At 38.6% G+C, this 19,944-nt stretch overlaps 1 protein-coding gene and 1 non-coding gene across 6 annotated transcripts in view; one reads left to right on the top strand and one right to left on the bottom strand.

Annotated features, from left to right (window-relative positions):
• GTF2E1 (general transcription factor IIE subunit 1) overlaps positions 1-19,944 on the bottom strand; it is a 40,806-nt gene that overhangs the window by 14,131 nt on the left and 6,731 nt on the right. For all 5 annotated transcript variants that reach the window (XM_059886064.1, XM_059886062.1, XM_059886061.1 and 2 more), the window contains exon 3: positions 5,243-5,444. In XM_059886064.1, coding sequence (XP_059742047.1) covers positions 5,243-5,444 — 202 coding nt within the window. The remainder of the gene's footprint in view (positions 1-5,242; positions 5,445-19,944) is intronic.
• On the top strand, positions 15,988-16,120 carry LOC112448312 (small nucleolar RNA SNORA70). Its single transcript, XR_003036679.1, has one exon. It is a non-coding gene; the product is annotated as a small nucleolar RNA SNORA70 (small nucleolar RNA).

Below are 19,944 nucleotides of genomic sequence, written 5' to 3'. Positions count from 1 at the left end.
ATTTATTTATTTTTGGCTGTGGTGGTTCTTCACTGCTGCATGGGCTTTTCTCTGGTCGCAGTGAGCAAGGACTACTCTTCACTGCAGTGCAAGGGCTTCTCATTGCAGTGGTTTATCCTGTCGCGAAGCACAGGCTTCAGGGCTTGAGGGCTTCAATAGTTGCAGCATGTGGGCTCAGTAGTTACGGCGTGCAGGTTCCACAGCTGTGGCCCACGGGCTCAGCTGCTCCGTGGCATGTGGGATCTTTCCAGACCAGGGATCAAACCTGTGTCTCCTGCATTGGCAGGCAGATTCTTCACCACTGAGCCATCAGGGAAGACCCATGCTTCAGGCCAGATCACTCCTTATTTTTCTCTAGTCACTTAATGTTTTCTCACCTCTGTTAAGTTTTAGTCTTTCTGCTGCTCCTTCTGCTTGTTTTACTTTCAATCTGCTGCATACTCTTGTGAATATACCTGGTTTTCTGTGTCTAAGCTCACACCTTATCTTTCTTTGCCTGCTACTGATGCTTTCTGTATCAACATCTATGCATGACTCTCCCTCCCTTTCTGTTTAGACAACTCTGTTTTATTCCATAAATTATCTCATGTTTCATGAACTACCTGCTTACTTAGTACCTCCCCTATATCTTTCTCCATATCTTTTGCTGTGTTCTTTTCCATGTCTACTGATTCCCTTGCTCCATATTTCTCTAACGAAAGACAGGGAAAAGCCCATAGAACTACTTTGAATTTTTCTGCATTCAGCTGAAAAGATGCTTTTAAAAATATAACATGTGTTTTGTTTTGGGTTTTTGTTTTATTTTGAAATTTTTTCCCTAAAATTTTCCCATGGATCCTGAACTGTCTCCTGTGCAGTACCCTTTCTCATTCTGAGCCTAAGCAATACTTCATTTGTCTTTAAGTTCTGTACCACTTCTCTCAGAAGCCACTCACTATTTTTCCTTGTCTTTGATCCTACTTCATGTCTGCTTACTCCATTGCTCCTCATTTCTTCCTTGGCCCACTTACATCTACTTAACTTTTTTGTCTCATGTTTAATTAAGACTTGTCTGATATATATGGGGGTTGCAAAGAGCTGGACACGACTGAGCAACTGTTATACACTGTGGTCCGTGTATCTGATTGGCTCATTACATCTCTTCCTGAGAACACTATGTTTCTCTGGAGGTAATCTTGGTTTCATCTCATACCTCCTTGCCTCTGGATATCTACAGACTCACTGCCATTTTTTCCCTCAAAAGAAAAAAAAAAAAAATGTACCCTCTCTAGCTGTACGAACCATGCTGATCTTGTCACTTAATCCATGCCTTCTAACTACTGCCCTTAGCTGTACCAGGGCTGCTTTGTACATCATTCTTTCCCACAGACTTATTAGTTATCTCCTCATCCACTCTGAGTTTAGGCCTACGAGGCATCCCTCTGTATCCAATCCATCTACCTGTCTTGCTATAGTTTAAAGTCTTATGTTACAGTTGCAAATAACTGGTTTCCTTCTAGCTTTTATTCCTTTCTGAATTCATTCTAATGTTACTTTTTGCATTATTTACAATGTTGATCTCAATTTAATCCATATCTGTTCTTCTTCATTCCTTTTCTCTCTTCCGTGTTGTCTTCTAAAAGGTTGTGTTATTGCTTTCAGTATAATATGACTCTACTTAGTCTGGTGTAAGTTGTCTTTTTAAACGCTGGTCTCTCTTAACCATTCAGTCTTCCCTTCTCTCTTAGCCTGATTTGTGTTTTCATGTTTCTGTGCTTACTCTACATTCTGAGTCTCTCCTCTCTCACCCAGTTGTCTCCTTAACTCCTTTCAATGTCTTTTCCATCTTCAGCTAATATTCTTACCTTGTTGTGCTGAGCCTGTCCTATATGCCTGTCTGCACCCACACGCGTCTCCCTGAGTGGGCCAGATGCCTTTTCTGTCTCTCCACCCACTCAATGTTTCCCTAGTTCTGACTTGGCCAACTCCATCCTGTCCTTTTGCTCCTTCACTCAGAATCTTAAATGATCCACTCAATCTTTCTGAAGCTACCATTTCTCCATATCATCTTGAACACATAGTTGTCATCTATGCTGTATCCTTAGCATTAACTCTGAAGACTATCTTCTGAAGGTTAGTAAGTGTTCAGTACTTTGGATAGGACAATTCAAATACATGTGAATATAAGACTACTTTTAAAAAGTCTTTTGTTTTCATTACTCCATTACAGAAACTCAAGATTGGTTTTATTTTGGTTTGAGGCAGGAAAGATTTGGCCACAAGTTAAACAAATTATTAAATTTGGAAGAATTTTTTAAAGGATATTTTTAAACATGGATAATTGACTACACAGATTTTATTTATATTTTCACCAAATATACAGTCAAATCATCAGCAAATGTGACACTAAAGGAAATCCAGGTGAGAGATATCAGAATTTATTTCTTCTGCATGCTTAAATTTCTCCTATGGACAGAAAGTACACATTTCACTTAAAGATGACCAAGGTGACAATTTAGTTTTGAATCCTTTTACATTACTTAAACAATTGTAGAATTTTTAAAAGATATAACTCTTACTCACCACTTACTCAGGGGTGAGCGAAGAATATTATTTCAAAACTAAATTTTTAAAGATTTTTAAGGTGAGTGTTAAATAAGAGATGATGGAAAAGGAGAGGTTACTGGCAAGGAATTCCATTTAGGAAGGATAGGAAAACTTTAAATATCACCAGTGGGTCGACTTGCTGAAAGGCTGGAACTGTTCATCAGTTCTTGGGTTAAATCTACTGACAGTTTTGCAGAGGCAGCCTCTGGTTCCTGTTCTAGGGATTAACTAGAATTAATTGGTTACAGGAGCCAAACAATCATGCCACCAATTTTTTAAACAAAATAATGCATTACTATTGTCTGTGTACTCCCACACCACTCTATTGATGTTTTCCTTTTCTTGTGCTGGGGAAGGGTGGCTACTTCAAAACTGCTGTATTCTGAAACAAAGCCTATAGTACAGAAAACCTAAATAAACACCACTTCCAGGATGTTGGATACAAGCAGTGGAGCTTGTCAAATGCTGGTGAGGCCACCTTAGCCAGAGTAACAGCTTCTAACCTAGCTCTTAACAGTCTTGTTCCTAACTATGTAGAAGCAATCGTATTTTATTCTGGCTGGAAGTCAAGTACCCCATTCTATCTTTCTTGCCTGCCTTCATTTCCCTCTTCTTATTGACCAAGCTGTTGAGTGGCCTCTTTTTTGATCAGTATTTCCATCACTCCTAATGAGAAGCAGGTATTCTGATATACTGAGCTGCTGTTGGGCCTCTCACGTTGCTCAGACTGATCTCCAGCATGGACTGAGGGATACCTAAGTAAAGGTCCTGGAATGGGAGGTGGACTGTGGTAAGTGTGGAACAATAGAGGTTGAATGCCAATGGTGGTGGTGAATGAATAGTCTACAGTGGGGAAGGATCTTAATAAACAAGAAGATAAACTACATTTAGAGGAGGAAACACAAGTATAATTCACAAATAGTATTAATATTATACACTGTACAGAAAGCAATCAGAGAAAATGTCTAAAGCACACTTCAATATGAAATAACCCATAAGCTTAAAATGTATGTATTTTTGTAAAACAAATTTCCCTCACAGGCTATTCTGACAGGGTTGCAGTATTATTTAAATGCACAGAAAAAGATATAACAAATAAATTCTTGATAAGAGACCAACAACCAGTAAGAAAAATTTTCAGCTATCTGTAATGTGTATGATACTGGCTGCCTATCAATTATGGCTCCTCTCCTTTATTTATCGATTTTATTCAAGTACTGATGGCTATTTGCTTCAAAGGACTCTGGGACCTTACTTAGTCTTAGGAGGTAAACCTTAACCAGTCTAAGCACCAGTCATGTGATCTCATTTTCTTTGTGGGACGCTGGTTTAGAAATAAGCAAATACACAATCCTGGCCAGTGCGACATTGGTGGATACAGCAGGATGAAGGTGGCCCTCTGAGAAAGCTTTCTTCCATCTTAAAACAGGACACAAGGAAGGGATGGTCCCATTTTATGCACTTGAACATTTTCATCTATATGTGATACCTAGAAAGACATGGCCATCTTAGCTAGCTCCCCTGGTGGTCCCAAGAGGACAACCAACAGGCTGAGTTCAGCAGAGTAAATATGGAACAAATCTAGATCCTTGAAGATGTAATTGAGCTGTGAAATTAATTCTGAGCTGTGCTACCTAAGGACTTTTGGTCATGCTAGAATGTTTTTCTTACTGTTCAAGCTACTTCTAGTTGGTGTTCTATTATTACAGATAGAGGCATTCTAACTGACACATATGCTAGGAAAGAAAATTCACATTGATTTGTATAGATACAAAACCTTCTATATAATTAGATTGTTTTTAACCACCAAAATGAAATTCAGTTTGCTCAGAACTGCCCAGAACTGGCTTTTCAGCAACATCTGTACCAGAGAACATAAAATACTAAGAGTGCTCCCAAAATCTATACAGTTACAATTTGGACTATTGGGTTCTATGGAAGGGAGTAGATGGGTATAAACTTTAAGCCATCAGCTTGAAACTGGAAAGATGAAAGAAAAAGGGTAGAATAGGAGAGCACTCCCTGATCTCAATTCTTATTTATGCTTTTCAAAGAAGATAAACTGCTTTTTATGGCATGACAAAATGAAGGCTGCCTCCACAATTCAAACATTAGGATACACTGATAAAAACAGAGAGCCATAGAAAGAAGTATTAACCCATAGGTAACACCCACTTACACTTCACTCTCAAGAAAGTTCCACTGAAAGCTAAGGAAGGCAACAAAAGTGTGGTTAGAATGGTTCAAATACGAATTTAAAAAGTGATTGATGTATTTCTTAAAGAACTTCAGGCTTCAGAACTTGATTAGGAAAAAAAAAAAAAATTCAGATATTCCCAAGAGGCAGAACCAATCTGGGACTAACCAACAATTAGCAAAGTTGCAGCAGGCCCAAGCTGATTGAGTACTTAAAATCAAACTTGACTATTTAAAGATTTTTGCCTAAGGCCCACACTGTTCTGCATTCAGTACAAACAAATTTCATCAAAGGCACAAGTTAATACAACAAGTGTGGCAGAGCTTAGAATCCACATAATCTTATAGTTTTTAGTCTCCTAGTAAATTACTTACCTAATCCTGTTCTCCAAAGTACAGGCGGTTAAAAAAACGGCGAGCTTAAAGGTATTCTTGGTAAGAGTACAGAGCCTATACTCACCTCTGTTTCAGGGCTGGAATTTCTGTAGGTTCTGGTTCAAGTATTTCATAGGCCAAGTTTACATCCTCTGTCTCTCGAAGCAAGGCATAAATGGGCTCAATTTGTTCATTAAACCTTGCCAAAAGTGTGCGTGCATCTTTTTTGGGCATTGCTGATTCATCTTCTTCTACCTCTGTCTGGCAAAAGGTACAGCGGAAAGTTCCTACAGAGAAAACAAGTCTTAAGTCAGGGCACACAAATTCTTAAGACTAGTCTTTAGCAAACAGTATATATCTCCACTCTTCCTCCAATCTTTTATTATTAAAACTCTGAAAAATATTCAAAAGATTAAAGAATTTTACAATGAACATCTCTGTGCCCACCACTGAGATTTTAAAATTAACATTTTTCTATTGTTGGTTTATCATATATCTATTCATCTATCATTTTTTTGAGGCATTTCAAGTAATTTCACCCCTAACTACAGCAGAGCAAACAGATTTTAATCATAACATTTCTAACACATTTATACTTATTTTAACTTAAAATCAAATTCTTTACAGCTCCACTGAGACCTGTCCCCTGATATCAACACTTTTCTTTTTGCACTGTATACACTTGAGTCTACATTATGGGGAAAGCCAAATAAATACCTAAAACCAAAAGTCTCCAGTAATTCTGTACATTGCCGTAAGGCTATTTCTTCAAACTTACTTCTTCAGCTAAATCAGTTCAGTTCAGTCGCTCAGTTGTGTCTGACTCTTTGCAAACCCATGGATTGCAGCAGGCCAGGCCTCCCTGCCCATCACCAAGTCCCGGAGTTTGCCCAAACTCATGTCCATTGAGTAGGTGATGCCATCCAACCATCTCATGTGCTGTAGTCCCCTTCTCCTCCAGCCTTCAGTCTTTCCCAGCATCAGGATCTTTTCAAATGAGTCAGCTGTTTGTATCAGGTGGACAAAGTATTGGAGCTTCAGCTTCAACATCAGTCCTTCCAATGAACACCCAGGACTGATCTCCTTTAGAATGGACTGGTTGGATCTCCTTGCAAGTCCAAGGGACTCTCATGAGTCTTCTCCAACACCACAGTTCAAAAGCATCAATTCTTCGGTGCTCAGCCTTCTTCACAGTCCAACTCTCACATCCATACATGACTACTGGAAAAACCATAGCCTTGACTAGACAGATCTTTGTGGGCAAAGCAATGTCTCTGCTTTTGAACATGCTGTCTAGGTTGGTCATAACTTTCCTTCTAAGGATTAAGCATCTTTTAATTTCATGGCTGCAGTCACCATCTGCAGTGATTTTGGAGCTCCCAAAAATAAAGTCTGACACTGTTTCCATTGTTTCCCCATCTATTTGCCATGAAGTGATGGAACTGGATGCCATGATCTTCGTTTTCTGAATGTTGAGCATTAAGCCCACTTTTTCACTCTCCACTTTCACTTTCATCAAGAGGCTCTTTAGTTCTTCTTCACTTTCTGCCATAAGGGTACTGCCATCTGCATATTTGAGGTTATTGATATTTCTCCAGGCAATCTTGATTAGAGCTTGTGCTTCTTCCAGCCCAGCGTTTCTCATGATGCACTCTGCATATAAGTTAAATAAGCAGGGTGACAATATACAGCCTTGACGTACTCCTTTTCCTATTTGGAACCAGTCTGTTGTTCCATGTCCAGTTCTAACTGTTGTTTCCTGACCTGCATACAGATTTCTCAAGAGGCAGGTCAGGTGGTCTGGTATTCCCATCTTTTTTAGAATTTTCCACAGTTTATTGTGATCCACACAGTCAAAGGCTTTGGCATAGTCAATAAAGCAGAAATAGATGTTTTTCTGGAACTCTCTTGCTTTTTCCATGATCCAACAGATGCTGGCAATTTGATCTCTGGTTTCTCTCTGCCTTTTCTAAATCCAGCTTGAAAATCTGGAAGTTCATGGTTCACATATTGCTGAAGCCTGGCTTGGAGAATTTTGAGCATTACTTTACTAGCGTGTGAGATGACTGCAACTGTGCTATAGTTTGAGCATTCTTTGGCATTGCCTTTCTTTGGGATTGGAATGAAAACTGACTTTTTCCAGTCCTGTGGCCACTGCTGAGTTTTCCAAATTTGCTGGCATATTGAGTGCAGCACTTTCACAGCATCATCTTTTAGGATTTGAAATAGCTCAACTGAATAGATGAGACCAATCCATTTTCAAAATTAAAGTTTAAGAAGCTTGTGTTGTTTTTATTTCTATAGCTTCAACTTCAGCTAAATTATAACTTCAACTTGTAATTAAATTGTAATTCTTTAGAAATACCTCAGATTTTTCACTTCTACTATCATTTCACCTATCTGGGGCACCATTATCTACTTAGCCTGAAATTTAGCTTCCTAGATCTGGTCTTTGAACCTTTAGGCTCTGTCTTTCCAATTCCAAGTTCCTAGGCCACTGTTTTCTTTATCTCATCCTCCTGCTCTGAAGTCTGTCTGATAGCTGAACCTCTAAAGTCCACAGCATCAAATTGAAATCTCTCATCCTAACATTCAAGATCCTATATAACTTGATCCAGAAACATCAAAACCCAATCACAGTCCTTTACTTGGCAAGTAAATTCAAACACTTGAGAGACAATATACATTAACATCTATTTTATTGTATATAAGTCCTTTCTTTCTAAACTACTTCCATGTACACTTTTTGATCCCTATACCAACCCTGTAAAATGATGTCAGAACTGAGGATGTGAGTTTTATGATTTGTCCAAAGGCACACAGCCAACAAGAGAAATGCAGTAACAGGAGCTACTGTATACCCAGTATTTACTAAGTGCCAAGTATGGCCAATCATCTGAAGATGGTATTATTATTAGTGCTCATTTAAATCTGTACAATACAGAGATTCTAAGGGGTTAGGAAACTTGTGAAAAATCTTATCACTACTAATTGGGAGGTGATGGCAAGATTCAAATCCAACCTATTATGATGAAACTCATACTCTTAAACATTACTTAATACCACTGGCCTGACTCAGACCTCCAGTTTGGTTCTGACTCTCAAATGCCAGGGATAGCCATCCTTTCTTTCTAACCCAATCAACCCAAGAGATTAAGAGAGATCACACAAGCACTCAAGTGTCTGACACACAGTAAATACCTAAACATTTCATTTTAAAAACCTTAATATATGATTGATATATAACCCCACCCTCAACCCCACTTCCCCTAGTAAAGAATAAACAATCTAGACATCTCTGCTTCAACATTAACACTAGGCTCTACTGATATATTTCAAGCAGAATAAGTTTCTCTACTGCCTCTCACACATAAAATATCCAATCACATGTAAATTCTTTGCTCATAAACCCTGTTTAAATACTCTTAATCCATCTTCCTGCTATCCATATGCTATCTCATCGTCTACATCTATTCCAAATAAGTAAAAAAGAGAAAACAGCCTCTCATAGCTAAGAAGTAGCCCAGCACTCATATGTTAGGCTGTGGCGCTTTTCTGACAAATGGAATCCACAGATCACCAACATCAGATAAAAGGTTCTCTGAGTCCACGATGGAAGTGAGGCAAAACCAAGTCAATCTGAGTCTGTCTGAATACAGATAAAACTAAGGTCTGCACAACCACCAAAAAAAAAAAATTCTAGCTAACACAAGTGACTGCTGTTTCTTTACCAATTATAGTTTTAGCCTCAGCCTGGTCATCTCATTTCTGGGATAAGATTTATTAAGATATCCAATTAAAGAATTAGTCTCACTTCTTTTTTTTTTTTAAAGCCTGTATTGAATTTGTTAAATATTGTTTCTATTTTATGCCTTGGTTTTTTAGCCACAAGGCATGTGGGATCCCAGATCCCCAGCCAGGGCCTGAACCCACACCCCCAGCATTGGAAGGCAAAGTCCCAACCTCTGAACCACCAGGGAAGTCCCTTAGCCTCCCTTCTTGACAGTACCTAAGCCACAGCAAATCTCCAATTACCTGAATCCTCCCCAAAATTATCTAACAAAAGCCCATATTCTCTAAGTTTGTTTAGCAAAGTCATGCTGAGTCACTACATGGCTCCCTATGGTGTGTGGCTTTCTTGCTGCAGAAAACATCAACAAACCCGATTTTGTTTACTGTGAGCATATATCTGATGGTCTTTGACTAATGGACATCAACCCAAAGATCTGACTTAACTGAACAAGGATACTATTTACCAAAACAAAGAGGAAGAACAAGTTTGTTTTCCTTTGTGGGAGAAAGATAACAAGTTGCTTTAGATATCTGAATCCACTGCCCTTCAAAATGGATTTATTAGAAGTCAACTTATAACTTCTCGGAGAAGGCAATGGCACCCCACTCCAGTACTCTTGCCTGGAAAATCCCATGGACGGAGGAGCCTGATGGGCTGCAGTCCGTGGGGTCACTAAGAGTCAGACACAACTAAGCAACTTCACTTTCACTTTTCACTTTCATGCATTGGAGAAGGAAATGGCAACCCACTCCAGTGTTCTTGCCTGGAGAATCCCAGGAACAGGGGAGCCTGGTGGGCTTCCATGTATGGGGTTGCACAGAGTCAGACACGACTGAAGCGACTTAGTGGCAGCAGCATTATAACTTCTGAGAGCCCAACAGTGCAATTTAAGATTAGAAATTTTGATGTGACAATCAACAACATATAGATGGTAACTGAAGTCATAAAGTAAATCAGAGTATCCAGAGATTAAGGAGAGTGAGAAGCACAAACAGTCAAGGTATAAACCCAAGGAAAGAGAAATCCTTGAGAGAGAGAATTTGGTACAATCAGAGGGATAGGATGGTGTTTCAAGGAGAAAATGGTATGGTGCCAATTTTCAAGGTCAACAAGAATTGAAAGCTAACTTTTATATTTCGTAAAGTCAAAGTAAAAGTGAAAAGTGAAGTCGCTCAGTCATGTCCGACTCTTTGCAACCTCATGAACTGTAGCCTACCAAGCTACTCCATCCATGGGATTTTCCAGGCAAGGGTACTAAAGTGGGTTGCCATTTCCTTCTCCAGGGGATCTTCCCAATCCAGGGATCTAATCCGGTTCTCCCACATTGCAGGCAAATACTTTACTATCTGAGCCACCAGGGAAGCTTTATATTTCGTTAACAAAAGCTAAATAGAGACCTTGGTTAGAGAGGTTTTAGTTTATACGCTATCTTAGGGTGTGTGCATGCTAAGACGCTTCGGTTGCGTCCGACTCTGCAACCCCATGGACTGTAGTCCACTAGGTTCCTCTGTCCATGGGATTCTCCAGGGAAGAATACTGGAGTAGGTTGCCATGCCCTCCCCAGGGGATCTTTCCAATCCAGGGATCAAACATGGATCTTTTACATCTCCTTCACTGGGAGGCAGGTTCCTTACCACTAGCACCACCTGGGAAGACCCTATCTTAGGGTCTTCTCTAACTGCTCCAGGCTGCCTCAGTTTCTTTACCATCTTTCACTCACCTCAAACAGGACCAAAAAGGCACATAAGGGAGAACATGCAATCTAGATCAAAGAATGTGCCAGCAGAGAGAAAATGAAGGCTACAAAGATTCTTTAGGCCAAGTTTGACAAATGATGAGATGAGGAGGAAAAGATGAGTTCAAAAACACTTATGTTTGATCATACACACCCATAAACTACACACACACACACACACACAAATCTAAGAAAGCTACTTTACAAATAATCCCATGTATTCATCACAGTCAATCTGTGCAACAGTATTATTCAAATCTAACATATGCGGGAACAAAGACTCAGAGGAGTTAACCTTTATCAAGTCAGAGCTTAAAAACGAAAATCACAAAGCCTAGATTCAAATACAAATCTTTCTGACTCAAAAGCCTAAATTCACTGTACCACTCTGAATTACACATCCCTTTCCTAATCTATCATCCCTGCCAGCCACAATTTAGCAAACTTTTCCCATGTGTAGGAAAGGCTCCAATTTTTAAAAATATGGAGCAGGGGAGAAGATTTGTAACAAAAAAAAATGTATTTAACAAACATTAAATGTGTATCACATGCCTGGCATTTACTCTGCTGAGTTTTAATGTGCTGGGATTGGCAGCATGATTAAAATATATCCAGATGTAGATAATTAACAGGTATTGAAAATAGAAAAAGATTTTTTAAAAACAGATATTTCAAAACTATAATTTAGGGTTGTCCATTCAGTAGTATGTGAAAGTCCCAATTCTATGACTCAGGACTTTTCTACTGAAGGTAAGTTATTACTCCAAAATGAGAAAATAAATGGAGACCTACTTGTTGGGATGAGAAGAAAAGAAGAGGGAGAGTGAAAGAGTTTTATACAATTTTAACTTTCTCCCAAAATAATAAATGTAACAACCAAAATGAATCTGGGGCATGGGAGGAGGGGAGAAAAAGGACTGGGAACAAAAGGGAAAAAAAAAGTCATGTTCAACAAAATTCAAACTTAACACTTTCCTTTGCTAAACACAGAAAATTTAAATGACGTCTATTATGCTGGCCAAGGTCTTCGACTTAACTGTTTACTCATTAACATACATGGGACTCATTTTAATTATGCAAGTATTTAATCAAAGGAACAATGATTAAGTACAAGTAAAACCAAAGTGAAAAAAATTGTTTATCCTCCTTAGTTTAACAAGAAGACAATGCTTTGAAAATTTATCATAATTGAGGAAAAGGGATGAGGACGTTATGAGTCAAATCCCCAAATAATTAGACATTACTTGGATTGTGTTTTTCCCTTCTTCACACAAACACACAATGAGTAAGTCATTGGCTAATGCTAGAGTTCACTGTCAAAGATCTGCCAAACATATTAATTGCAACTGGACTATTCAGTTCAGTCGCCCAGTCATGTCCAACTCATTGCGACCCCATGAATCGCAGCATGCCAGGCCTCCCTGTCTATCACCAACTCCCAGAGTTCACTCAGACTCACGTCCATCGAGTCAGTGATGCCATCCAGCTATCTCATCCTCTGTCGTCCCCTTCTCCTCTTGCCCCCAATCCCTCCCAGCATCAGAGTCTTTTCCAACGAGTCAACTCTTCGCATGAGGTGGCCAAAGTACTGGAGTTTCAGCTTTAGCATCATTCCTTCCAAAGAAATCCCAGGGCTGATCTCCTTCAGAATGGACTGGTTGGATCTCCTTGCAGTCCAAGGGACTCCCAAGAGTCTTTTCCAACACCACAGTTCAAAAGCATCAATTCTTCAGCACTCAGCCTTCTTCACAGTCCAACCCTCACATCCATACATGACCACAGGAAAAACCATAGCCTTGACTAGATGGACCTTTGTTGGCAAAGCAATGTCTCTGCTTTTGAATATGCTGTCTAGGTTGGTCATAACTTTCCTTCCAAAGAGTAAGTGTCTTTTAATTTCATGGCTGCAATCACCATCTACAGTGATTTTGGAGCTCCCCAAAAAATAAAGTCTGACACTGTTTCCACTCTTTCCCCATCTATTTCCCATGAAGTGATGGGACCGGATGCCATGATCTTCGTTTTCTGAATATTGAGCTTTAAGCCAACTTTTTCACTCTCCAGTTTCACTTTCATCAAAAGGCTTTTTAGTTCCTCTCCACTTTCTGCCATAAGGGTGGTGTCATCTGCATATCTGAGGTTATTGATATTTCTCCAGGCAATCTTGATTCCAGGTGGCAAGAATACACAGAAGAACTGTACAAAAAAGATCTTCACGACCCAGATAATCATGATGGTGTGATCACTCACCTAGAGCCAGACATCCTGGAATGTGAAGTCAAGTGGGCCTTAGAAAGCATCACTATGAACAAAGCTAGTGGAGGTGATGGAATTCCAGTTGAGCTATTTCAAATCCTGAAAGATGATGCTGTGAAAGTGCTGCACTCAATATGCCAGCAAATTTGGAAAACTCAGCAGTGGCCACAGGACTGGAAAAGGTCAGTTTTCATTCCAATCCCAAAGACAGACAATTCCAAAGAATGCTAAAACTACCACACAATTTCACTCATCTCACATGCTAGTAAAGTAATGCTCAAAATTCTCCAAGCCAGGCTTTAGCAGTATGTGAACTGTGAACTTCCTGATGTTCAAGCTGGTTTTAGAAAAGGCAGAGAGAAACCAGAGATCAAATTGCCAACATCTGTTGGATCATGGAAAAAGCAAGAGAGTTCCAGAAAAACATCTATTTCTGCTTTATTGACTATGGCAAAGCCTTTGACTGTGTGGATCACAATAAACTGTGGAAAATTCTGAAAAAGATGGGAATACCAGACCACCTGACCTGCCTCTTGAGAAATCTGTATGCAAGTCAGGAAGCAACAGTTAGAACTGGACATGGAACAACAGACTGGTTCCAAATAGGAAAAGGAGTACGTCAAGGCTGTATATTGTCACCCTGCTTATTTAACTTATATGCAGAATACATCATGAGAAACTGGACTATTACTCAGCCATTTTCCTACCCCCCCCCAAAAAAAATCAAGCCATCAATCAAAATAAAATAAGCTCAACTGTTTTGATATGCTACAGGAGCTGCAGTGCTGAAGCAGAAGTTATGCTGCAGCCCAAGTTCTCAAGGTTGGCCAAAGAAAGAGGTAGGATCAAATGTTTGCTGCTGCGGAGCCCTCACTCCAACACAGTGAAACTAATGTCCCAAGGATTTGCCACATTCTGCTTCCCTAAATCTTGCCGGTCATCTTCTGAGCTGCTTTTCTGGAGCTCATATTCTACTGGGGAGTGGTGGTGGTTTAGTCACTAAGTCCTAACCAACTCTTGTGACCCCATGGACTGTAGCCCACAAGGCTCCTCGGTCCATGGGATTTCCCAGGCAAGAATACTAGAGTCGGTTGCCATTTCCTCCTCCAGGGGATCTTCCTGACCCAGGGCTTGAATCCATACCTCGTGCATTGACAGGTGGATGCTTTACCACTAAGCCATAGTCAATCCACTCTAGTATTCATGGGCTTCCGTGGTGACTCAGACAGTAAAGAATTTGCCTGCAATACAGGAGACCTGGGTTCAATCCCTGCATTGGGAAGATCCCCTAGAGAAGGGCATGGCAACCCACTCCAGTATCCTTGCCTGGAGAATCTGTATGGACAGAGGAGCCTACTGGGCTATAGTCCATAGGGTTGCAAGAGTTCATTAGGAGTTAGTGACTAAACCCCCACCACTTCCCATGGGGTCACAGTCAGACATGACTGAGCAACTAAGCACAAGCCATAGTCAAGACAAAAAAATATCAGGTGTTGAGAAGTATAATAAAGAAAAGCTAAACAGGGAAAGAGGATAAAGAAAAAGGAGGGTGGTAGAAAGGGGTTATTGTTTATTATACAGGAAACTTAGGGAAGGCTTCTCTGATACATCGATGTGTAAGCAGAGACTAAAAAGACATAAAGTAGCAAGACACAGATAAGATAATTCAGCAAGAGAAAACAGCATATAAAAAGGCAAGGAACAATAAAGGGATGTCTGATGAGCACAAGGTACAATGTGGTTGCTGTAGCGTGAGCTAGGGAGAGTGGTAAAAACAGTCTCTGAAATGGGGGGTAGGGTGGAGTAGAAGGGGATGGAGGAGAAGGGAAAAAGAGAACAGATAAACCGTGTTCTAAGTTCTGTTAAGAACTTTGCCTTTCTAAGAAGAGAAACCTTTTAAGGGCTCTGAATAGAAGAATGACATAACCTAACGTGATTTTTTTTTTTTCTATTTTCTACAGCTTTATTCAGATGTAACCCACATACCATACACTTCACTGATGTGTTTTTTAAAAGGGTCAGTGGCTGCTGAGACAGCTCACAAGCAAAGCAAGAGTGAAAGCAAGGAGACCAGTTAAAAGAGTAGTGCAAAACCTAACCAAGAGGTAATGGCTTAATGTTTCTCGACAATTCTATGAAAAAAAATTTGAATAAAAAGTTTTTACTTACCCTCACTCAAAAAGTTTCCAGGAAAAACAAAACAGAAGACAATTCACTTCATGTTAAAACCAAGTAACTGAACTAAAAATATTTCAGTGAAATAAAGAGGAAACTATAAAACTCCAAGATACAGTACTAACATATGGGATTAATTTTACCATTCTTTAAAAATTCAACCACTATATATTACATATTTTAGAAATCAAATTTGGACATGGGTTTCCCTCCCAATGACTATTTTATGGATTATGTATATATGAAGAAAGGAAATAAACTGAGGAGCTTGGGAAAATAATATCGCCCAGAATTCTAAATACTACTTTCCATTATGCAACAATGTGTTTCTGAAGACAGCCTAATTAAACAGAGCATATTTTCTATATGAATGCTACTATAGGAATTTCAGTTCCTAACCAAGGCTTTCAAATTAACCAAAAGTGACTAACATTACCCTCTAAAAGCAGTGATAAAACATCCCCAAGCTTCTCTATACTTTTAAAATGTCAACTATTCTCCAAATAAAAGGGTGCTTTGAAATTAAGAGTTGAGAGAAATCATACATGGTACAGAATAGAGTGATCTGATCATTTTACATATCCTTAAAAAAAGACCTACAATGATTATAGGATTTTCCCAAGGAATAGTTACTAATATAGTACAAGACTGGGAGCCAGCATGGCTCTGGAACCCAAATACAGGGTCACTTTGCTGTCTCAAAGGCACTGCTTAAAAAACAAAATGAAACAAAAACACCCTCTGAAAATGACATAGCCACTGAACACACTGATAATGCAAAAAGACTCAATGCATTAATAGTAAGTGCTCTGCAATACCCTTACAATATGAACCTAAGTTGGTCAAGCATTAATAACCACAACTGTTACAATAACAAAATATTTCATTAAATATCACTTTCCCCATTGAGGTCTGATGTGCAATGTCTGCAAACAGCACCCTCTCTGGTAGTGTATATAGTGTGCTGCATATATGGGTTGCCCTAAGGGACCCTAGAGACAGCCTTTTCCGGTGGACATTTGAAATATACTCTAGAATACAACATAGACGTATATGTACCCACACACACATTTGATGAGTTGAACTAGATAATCTCTAAGCTCCTATTTATAAGATTGTATTAAACACTCATTTATAAGATTCTTCTTTAAAAAATTAACTTATTTCAAGGTTTATTTAAAATGGGACTCCCCCCTTCTCTAGTTAAATTCAGTAATAGGGGCTTCCCTAACTATTTCTAACCCAAACACCTAGCAATTTTATCCAACCCTATAATAAAACTACATTTATATGCCTTTACATGTTATAAAACTATATTTTTTAACTTATTAACTTTTAACTTTTTAAACTTTAATTATTTAACTATAATTTTTAACTTATTTTTTCAACTTTTTTTAACATTTATATATATATATATTTAATGGGAATAATAGTATTCCCATTGCTAAGAATTCCTCTTAAGGAAAAACTTAAAAAACAAGAATAAAAGGCTATATGCACAAAAATATTTAAAGTGTCATATCTATATCAGCCAAAAACAAGAACAATAAAAGTGCCCCAAAGGGGTGGAAAGGAAAATATGGGAGAAAAATCACACCTAAAAACACATTTAGAACACTAGAGAGAAACAGGAGAGTTGCTGCATTAAGAAACCAAGAGATCACAAACTATTCTTTGCTATGACTGCAATAAGAGATAATACACAAAAGGCTGGTGGTTTTGAGGTAATCTTTTTCTCTTCAGAACTTTTTCTGGCACTATGGCTATGGAATTTTTAAATTAGAAATGAAAAATATTTCCATATCATCTAACTTTTAACATCTAAAAAGAAAATATAATCTCCCCCTCCCTTCTAGGAAACATGTTGCTGAATTTAACTTACAAGCATCATTAACAATATCATGGTGGTTGAGACTGCAAAGTAGAAATGCTAAGTCTATCTTCATGGTCAGAGGCTTGCTAAATCTAAAATATGCACTTATGAACCACAAAACGCTATTTTGCTGATTGATGGGGTTTAATGCCATGCTACATTTGTTTTCATTACAGAAGACTCCCATATTTCAGGAAATAAAACAACTGGTTTTGTCTGATTAAGTTTCTGAAACCAGGGACTACTGGGCAAAAGCTAGACTATTCCACTTCAATAAAATTAGCTATTGGAGAAGGAAATGGCAACCCACTCCAATACTCTTGCCTGGAAAATTCTATGGACGGAGGAGCCTGGTAGGCTACAGTCCATGGGGTCGCAAAGAGTCGGACACGACTGAGCGACTTCACTTTCACTTTATACATATCAAGCATCAAAAATTTGGAGTTCAACCCCAGAACACCAAAGGCAGGATCTAAGCAGAAAGTATGGAAAGAGTCTACACTCTTTAGGAAAAAGAAATGGGGGAGGGAAAAGCTATAAACTAAAGTGAGAAATCACTGGCTTATATGTGAATTAACACTGGTAAAACAATTTTTGCTGGACCCAATTTCCTGAGCCCAGAATTTCTGGATACTCATCTAGGAGTCACTACTCTCTGTCCAGTGGCAGAGTTGCCCATACACAGTTAAGAACTTTTTATCAGGGAAGAAGTAAAACCTAGAGGGCCTCATCTTATTTCTGAGTACCATCTATTTACTAACATAAATCACAGTGTATAAACCTAAGAACTGTTGAAATGGGAAGGGAAATAAAAGCCCATTAGATAGTACTGTCAGAAATACCATCAATCTCTAACAGCAACCAAGAAATAAAATAGCATTGTACAGCTCTAGCTTAGAATGAAAACTGTACCAATTCAAATAGAGTATATTAACAGCAGAAAAACTCCCCTCCTTCTCCTCTGATACACATACCAAACATTTATTTCCTGTCTTCTTCAAAATGAGGGGGAGAGAAATGAATACTGAGCAAAACAGGAAGGAAACAGACTGGAAAAGACCAAGATTTCTAAAGGGAATATACAGAAGAACAAAGGAGGGTGTCCAGGTATTAATAGTGGAAAAACAAAACCAAACCTAACTGATAAGCAGGTTGAGAAGTCTAATATCACCAATCAGCGTATTCTTTCCATAAAGGAAAAGGCCAAATGAAAAACCGAATCATAATCAAAAGGCAAGTACTCTCTCAGAATGGGGATCCCCAATGATTAAGAATTTTCAATCATGGTGTTACAGGCTTCACTAAAGGGACATAACTGCCAATTAAGTTGACTATTAGTGTTGGCTGATCAGGGCACTCTCCCATGAGTGACACCAATGTAAAGGGACTTACTCTTGCTCTGCTGAACCCCTTCTTTCCAGCTTCATGTTGACCATAACCCCTGTATTAAGAATACAGTGAACAGAACAGGCCTCTGTTCACACTGGCCACAAACAACAGTTTCGGTTTTAGCTCTCTTTTATAAAATGTTTTCATGCTCTCTGCTGCTGCTAAGTCACTTCAGTCGTGTCCGACTCTGTGCGACCCCATAGACGGCAGCCCACCAGGCTCCCCCGTCCCTGGGATTCTCGAGGCAAGAACACTGGAGTGGGTTGCCGTTTCCTTCTCCAATGCATGAAAGTGAAAAGTGAAAGTGAAGTCGCTCAGTCGTATCCGACTCTTAGCGGCCCCATGGACTGCAGCCTACCAGGCTCCTCCATCTACGGGATTTTCCAGGCAAGAGTACTGGAGTGGGGTGCCATTGCCTTCTCCATTCATGCTCTCTACTCTATCTCAACTCCTTCACACAAATAATCTCTTGACTGTATTTGGTTAGGTCACTTCTTCTACAAGCCACCTGTTAATTCCAAATAATTTCTTTCAGACATAAACCCTAGGTAAAATTTGAAGAGCACCATGAATCAAACTCCTGAATACTGATATATAAGCAGTGGGATAACTTCCTTTTAGAAACTTTCATGAAATTAAATAAGAATCAGGTTGAGTAAATGTAATAGAAGCATATTACTTTAAATTACCCTCTCTGAGGGACTGGATAACACCTTCCACTGCAGTCAAGAGTGACGAAGACGCCCACTGTAACACCAACATCTGCAGAAAATCACAAAACCAAAACCCAGAGCTCCTTTAAGAAATCTGTTAGAGTAAACAGCAAAAAAAATCATCAGACTTTCTAGTCTATTTTAAAGAGCTCCAGATATAATCTACAATCTTCCTCTATAGTACACTCAGCAGTACTCAGGATGGTTAAGATTTTCTTATAACTAAGACCTCTCCTAGTCAAGCCCTTTCAAAGTAAATAGTTAGGTTTAAACAAATTAAATATTTAACACAAATGTGAATTCTTTAAATGATTTTTCATCCAAAATGACTGCTTCACAATAGATAAGGAAAAAAGTCATAGGCCATCATGCTCTTTTTGCTAATAATCTTAATTGATATTGGTATTATTTCCCATTAAAAATCTTTAAAAATTCTTTACCATGTACAATATATAATATATACACAACTAAACATGTACACAAACCTGTAGTTTTTTTACAATAAAACATTTCATATGTGAAAAATTTAGATTATATTTTTAGACAGTTATTTTAAAGTCATATCTATGAATGAAAAAGTCACCTGTATTTCTGAATTCAGTCATAACAAAGGGACGATCTAACATAATAGCAGTGATTCTTTCTATAGGTTTTTACAGATTTTTAATACAAAATTGATCTACTGAGTAATTAGTAAAACCATAGTCTATTTTCCAATTTACAAATAGCAACACAACTATACAAGTCAGCAATTTAAAGTTTCTCATGTTAATGTTAGATGTATTTTAAGAAAACACATTTTTTAAATTTTGTATTGATCAGAAAAATCCTTAAAACTAAGTATTTAATCAAA

Source organism: Bos taurus, chromosome 1, assembly GCF_002263795.3.
Source record: "Bos taurus isolate L1 Dominette 01449 registration number 42190680 breed Hereford chromosome 1, ARS-UCD2.0, whole genome shotgun sequence".
NCBI classification, from domain to species: Eukaryota; Metazoa; Chordata; class Mammalia; order Artiodactyla; family Bovidae; genus Bos; species Bos taurus.
Note: the sequence above shows the minus strand (reverse complement) of the source record. Positions and strands in the feature narration are given on the sequence as shown.